The sequence below is a fragment of the Capsicum annuum genome, chromosome 1 (assembly GCF_002878395.1).
Source record: "Capsicum annuum cultivar UCD-10X-F1 chromosome 1, UCD10Xv1.1, whole genome shotgun sequence".
NCBI lineage: Eukaryota > Viridiplantae > Streptophyta > Magnoliopsida > Solanales > Solanaceae > Capsicum > Capsicum annuum.
Window position 1 is genome coordinate 74,881,637 of NC_061111.1, and position 6,781 is coordinate 74,888,417.

The window sequence follows — 6,781 nt, forward strand, 5'->3', positions numbered from 1 at the left end:
TCGGGGTAGAATAGTGAGGGTGGGGTAAGAAAAAAATTAAAATTTTTAACAAAATAAATATAAAAATTTAAAAATTAAATATTCTTTTTGGAGGGAGTAGGAGTTTGAGTTTTGGGGTAGGGGATGAAGTAAGAAAAAAATGAAATATTTTTTCCGGATGGGGGTAGGGGTGGGGGTTGGGATAGGGAAGTGAGGATGGATAAGGAAAAAAATTAAAATTTTCAAAAAATAAATTTAAAAATTAACTGTTTTTTGAGGGGGGGGGGGGGGGGGGGGGTAAGAAACAAGTTTGAATTAAAAAAAAATATAAATATTTTTTTTTGGAGGGAGGGGTAGGGGTGTTTGGGTTTTGGAGAGAGAATGAGGTAAGAAAAAAGATTGAAATATATTTTTTGGATGGGGTGGTAGGGGGTGGAGTGGGGTAGGAGATTAGTGGTCGGAGTAGGGGTGGATAATTTTGAGAGTTGTATGAACATTTCAATTTAAGAATGAGGTTGAAAAAGAGTTTTGAAAAATGTTTTCAAAATATTTAAACCAACCAAACATGAGAAAATTGAAAAACATTTTCAAGAAAATGTTTTCCTTCATACCAAACACACTCTTAAAGCCAATCATTTTATCCTACAGAAATTCAATTTATAACTATCAATAGACTAGAACATTACACAATAAAAATTTTATAACATTTTTCTGATTCTCTTTTTAATTAAAGAAAAAAGTAGCAAATTATGTAAGATGAAACAAGTTGAAAACAACAAATTAAGCTATGCAAAACGAATTAAAGTCAGCGAATTTGCTCCACAGCAAACATTGTCCTAATACACTACAAAAACAATACATAGGAAACTTCCCAAATATCGGCCATTTCTTAATCGAGTATACTATCAACGAAAAAAATTAAATAAACCAATCAATTTGAAATTTTGAATCCACATATCAACGTTTGACCGTTTCTTATTTTCTCGTTTATCAAGCAACAAAAAAAATAAAAATAAAAAATGTAACAAGAAAATCATCCTTTATTTGGCAATACGCGTACAAGTTTGATGTTTCTTTCCTAGAGGCCAAGACAACATTATGATATTGGATTACCTAAATTCAAATATTTTCAAAATAAGATATAAATTTTTATATAATGAATTTATTGAAATTACTAGTACGACTAGTAGGAATGAACTTAATAAGTGTAAAAAATATAACGAGTATAATACGAAAAAAAATTGAAAATTAAAATTATAGTAACTTAAATCCTAAATCAGACTATCTACTTTGAGGATAAAAATTTGGACATAAAATATTTACACCAAGTCGATAGATAGATATTAATATACGTATAAATATAAATCTGTAACATTTAATCATAATTAATTAATGTATGTATTCATTTCATTAAATTATTTAATTAAATTACACCATCAATTGATACGTGGAGTAAATTATGATGAATTTATGATCTCTCAACTAATTTATCCAAGATTAAGTTTGACTTAGATCTATACTACATTTGATTGATTGACAGTATCAATTTGGAAAATAAATTTATATTGCTAATCACGCACAATATAAATTTAATCACAAACTAATCATGGTTATCCCATCTTATCCCTGATAGCTTTACCTTGCTTTTAGCTTAAGTTATGGCTGCTTTGATTTGCAGCATAATCATGTTAGAAAAGCAAAAGAAACGCGTTTGACATTTGCAGAATATACTTATCCTATTCCCCATTTTCTCCACTTCAAATTCCTTCTTCCCATTCTGCACTAATTAAAGCAGATTCTCATCACACTCTTTTATAACAATACCTTTTTACATTGATCACCAAACCAGCTATGAATAACCAATCTAATATTTCTCAAGAACCCGCACAACCCTCTACAACTTCTGATCATATGGATAGGCAGAAATGGGGCACCCATGTCATGGGTCCTCCAGCAGTACCAACTACTCATCCAGACAACAAAAAAGCTGCCTTATGGAAAGCTCATGATCAGCAGCCTTACCTTGTGTATTCCCCTGTTGAAAAAACTAGCAACAATCCTATTGATTCTGTTGCTCATGTGTTCAATTCTTGGAGTAATAGAGCTGAGACCATCGCCCGCAACGTCTGGCATAACTGTGAGTTTTAATTGTTTAACTAGTGTGTGATCGCATTATTTGAAATATTTATATTTGCCACGTATATTAGTTAAACTCTTCAATTATATTTACTCTTTGTATGAGACAAGTTAGTGGAAATTCTTTTGGATAAAGAGTTGACTAATCTGAAGTCCTTAGTGTAGCCAAATCAGTTTGATTGGTACGAGAGTTTTTTTTTTTTTTAAATCATTTGATTGATAGATGCAAGGAATTCAAAGAATATTGGAATGATCAGTTAGTGAGACTTGGAGTGGCGTTAAAAGTTAAAAGAGGTTTAAAGAAATTGCTGAAAAATCAAAAGAGAATTGAAAAAGTAAAACTTAAATAATTCTAATTATATTGAATAATTGAAAGAGCGAATGATAATTGAATTGAATTGATTGAATGAATAATGAATATTGAGTGAATACAACTAATGTATAATACCTTATTTATACAAGTAAAAGAATGAAATTAACCTGAAACAAAGGTAACTAAACCGATTTCAAAATTCTATATAAGTTAAAAATCTAATTAAGATACAAAATAATAAAGAGAAACACTTGTATAAGGTACAAGATATTTGCCTCTTATCCATTAGCCTGAATACTTTTTCCTCGTGTTTGTTTATAAATTTTAAAGTTGAAATTTGCAATTTGAATGGACTTTTGAAGTTGTACGTGGACAAGCATTTTACTTAAAAAATGTAAAATCTTATAAGTGAAAGTCCAAAAATTTCCATTTTGAGCAATTTTAATTCGTCCAAAACTTAGTTGAGTGCTCCTATGGAGAAGGCGAAGCATCCTTGCCGACTTCTTCCCCACTTTCTTTTCTACTTTTTTTCTCTCCTTTTGTTTGTGCTTCTGACTTGTTCAATAGATTCGGTAAGACCAAGTTCTTGACGAAGGTAGATTTGCACAAAGCATATTGCCAAGTGCCCAATTTATACAAGTTTTTGGAAACTTGAAAATATTTGAAGATTGGATTTTCAAAATCAATGGTGAAAGACTAGCTTAGTTTCTAGTGTTTTAGACAGCTTTCAATAGCTTCTTTAACGTAGTGCAAAGAATTGCCTCTATTAAGTTGTGGGAAGCGGGCTAGCCCCTAAATATGTCCTCACCTGTAACTTCCTTTGTCGTTGCGAAAAAAGAATCTCATTTTGAATAAATTGGCCTCTCTCTAATAAGGATGAGGCTTAAATTGCCATATCATCCATCAATTTAGTTGGACACTATATCTGATTTCAAAGAAAAAGCTGAGGAGAGAGCTATACCTTCTGGAATCGGAGCAATAACTACTATAAAGCAAGGACTCCGAATGCTCCACAACTAAGTACACCCATACGGTATCTATTTGCTCAATTTTGTTGTATCAACACTTCCTCAATTTTGTTGGATACAGTGTAGTTATTGAATACATGTATCAAAAATGGACTTATGTACCATTAATGCATGCTAAATTATGAGGAAACAAACTTTTATTTATTTAATTATGTCTTTTTATGACTAGCTTCACCTGACAAAATGTACTTACAATGCCCAAATTAATTACCAAGTGCTGATAAATTTGTTTTGTGCTTTATGTTACAGTGAAAACAGGTCCATCGGTATCTGAAGCAGCATGTGGAAAACTTAAATTGACAGCCAAGGCATTGACAGAGGGTGGATTTGAGCCACTTTACAAGCAGATTTTTCCAACAGACCCAAATGAGCAGCTGAAGAAGACATTCGCTTGCTACCTTTCTACAGCAACTGGTCCTGTTGCTGGAACTCTATATCTGTCATCAACCAAGGTGGCGTTTTGCAGTGATCGGCCCTTATCTTTCAGAGCTCCATCTGGACAGGAGGCTTGGAGCTATTACAAGGTAATATTTTGCAAATTTAGATTAGTCTTCTTTCGGAAACTGTCTCTCTACCTTTCAAGATAGTGGTAAAGTCTGCATACACTCAACCTTTTCAGATCCTACTTGTTGCATTACACTGGTTGCGATATTGTTGTTGTAGGCTAGTCTTCTTGCTATCTGCTAGAAAAATCTCATCGAGATAGATCTAGTTGACGACTTCATATTTCAACTAAAGGCACAAGGGTGCAGCGAGCACAAGGTAGCGAGATAGATGACTAAAAACTGATGATCCCTCTTACTAGTAAAGGGAAAAGCCTTAGAGAGTTGGGATATTCTGTGAGGTCCTTTGCCTAGCTGAAACCTCTGCTCTTCAGTTGATTGGTGAATAAAAGAATTTAGTATGAAACAGTAAAAAGATATAAGAACATGATTGTCGGCAACTTCCAAAAGGAAAAAAAAGACTGATAACTCGACTTTTACACGGAGTCTGCTTCCATAATTGCTCGAGTGACAACCACCTTGCGTCCCAACCTTCTCGATTTGGTTGGGAAGTCATGGGAGTAGCAGGCTAACTAAAATAATATACTCATGCTAATGCTGTTGATTGTAGAATCTTATGAATTAAGCATGACACACATTCTATAGCTCACTATCTGGACGAAACAGTGTAAGCAATTAACGATAAGCTATAGCTTTTCAAAAAACTGTAATCATACCCCCTTAAACAAGAGTCTCCCTCTTTGACTATAAAAAGTATAACTACGGAAGCTTTTCAACTAGTGTACATCGGAAAATTTTAGTACTTGTATCACCTGTAAGTGATGGCTATATATAATACTCCCTCCGTTTCGAATTAGTAGGCCCTTTCAACCATGACACACCCATTAAGAAATCCAATGATTAGGAGTATATTTTACCTTTCTACCCTTCATAACATTGTAAGACTCAATAATTAATGCTGAACATTATTTTGGTGCCCAACAGTAAATAATTGGCTAATCGTAACTCTCTTCTTAAAAGGTTTACAGAACAAATTTGAAAAAAATGAATATTGCAAGTCTACTCCTTCCAATACCTAAAGATTTAGAGAAATTCTTTTGAAAGAATTCTTCCAAGTTGGGACCTTCGTTGATATCGTAACACCGTGAAGTTTAATGATTCATGTACCATACACGAACATGCAATTAAAACGATGAATATAAAATCAAGCTTAAGACTTTGAGAATGAAAGTGAATGACAACTTCCTTATATAGGCAATTATTAACTCGTATTATATGGAGTAGTATCTTATAAGAATAGTAATGAATGACTATTGAAAAGTGGTGTCGTGTCATCTTATAGGAATAATATTAGTAGTACACCTTGAAGGGAAAAAAGTCAAGTCATAAAATTTGTATTGATAATATAAAAATGTTATTTTCAAAAATTTTGAAAAGTGTAGATTATTTAATACTCATTAAAGGTAGAATGGGAAAAATTAAGTGTAAAATAGTTTTGATTTGATAAGTTGGACAAATAAGTTGAAATAAAATTTTTTAGAAAGAGGACCAACTAATTCGAAACGGATGGAGTATATTAGTTAGGGAGAATGAACTTGAGAAGGAAAAAAAAACTGTGGATTTTAAGTAAAATTGTAATATTAGCTACAACATTCATCCCTAATTTGTCGCTGAATAGCCCATTGCTAACTGATTGTCTATGTAGGTGGCAATACCATTGGCAAACATTGGAAATGTCAACCCAGTAGTCATGAGAGAAAATCCATCAGAAAGGTATATTCAAATTGTCAGCATAGATGGCCATGACTTTTGGTTTATGGGATTGATCAATTTTGAGAAAGCAAAGCATCATCTCCTAGAGACTTTATCACATTTCAGAGGCCAACCTTATGGTGGATATTGAAATGTTATGTGAGTGACATTTTCTTGGATTGCCCGTCTGTTTTGTTCTCTTTATGTATTTGGAAGAGATATTAACATACCATTACTAGTATGTCACCATAAAGTAGAGATCTTGGGTGTTTCAGATGTTTTCAAGAAAATACTCTCTTGTCCATGTTTCTCTTGTACACATTAAAAAATTATTCTCATCGTCCATCTTTACTTATCCACGTTACTAAAAATAGATGTCAAAAATATTTGTCTAATTTGGATTACCAATGGATAGTTTACCCATTTGTGTCATTTTACTCTTGCTATTAAATACGAATTCATTATCTAATTCATTTCTCAAAGTTTTAACTTAATTATATTCGAAGAGTAATGTAGTAAAATTAATCATATTATTTATTATTTCTTAAAATGTGTGTCAAGTCAATACTAGACAAGTAATAATAGACGAAGGAAATATTAATAAGAAGGATATTTCAATTAGGAAAAATCCTTTTGGCCACAATAGAAAAAAGTTATGTTCACACTATAAACTAGTTAACTTTTAGACATTTTTACCCTTTTACCTTAAAAATTAAATATATTCTTTTCTCCTATGTCCAATACATTGATTATCTTAATCTTAGTTAATTCCCATATTCATGGAAAAGTGTTTTTTTTTTTTCATAATTTTGTTTTCATAGCCAATTTTTCCTAGCAAATACATTTTCAATAATATTTTTCATAGGCAAATACATTTGTTTAAGTATTATCCATATTTAATATGTATTTTTGAAAAACGTATTAGGTAGAAATTCCTAATTTTAGATAGTATAATTTTACACTTTTTCAAGTTAAGAAAACATAATTAGTTAGAGATCTCAAAATTTTATTTGTGACAGTGAAAGACAATCAGTACTTTAATTCGGATTTTCTAAGTTTGAACATAACAT

At 31.8% G+C, this 6,781-nt stretch overlaps 1 protein-coding gene across 1 annotated transcript; it reads left to right on the plus strand.

Annotated features, from left to right (window-relative positions):
- The first annotated feature begins 1,500 nt into the window (after positions 1-1,500).
- Positions 1,501-6,015, plus strand: LOC107876253 (GEM-like protein 5). Its single transcript, XM_016723217.2, has 3 exons — positions 1,501-2,116; positions 3,706-3,980; positions 5,665-6,015. The coding sequence occupies exons 1-3, from the start codon at positions 1,831-1,833 to the stop codon at positions 5,860-5,862; spliced, it is 759 nt and encodes a 252-aa protein (XP_016578703.1). The 5' UTR covers positions 1,501-1,830; the 3' UTR covers positions 5,863-6,015.
- The last annotated feature ends 766 nt before the right edge of the window (positions 6,016-6,781 follow it).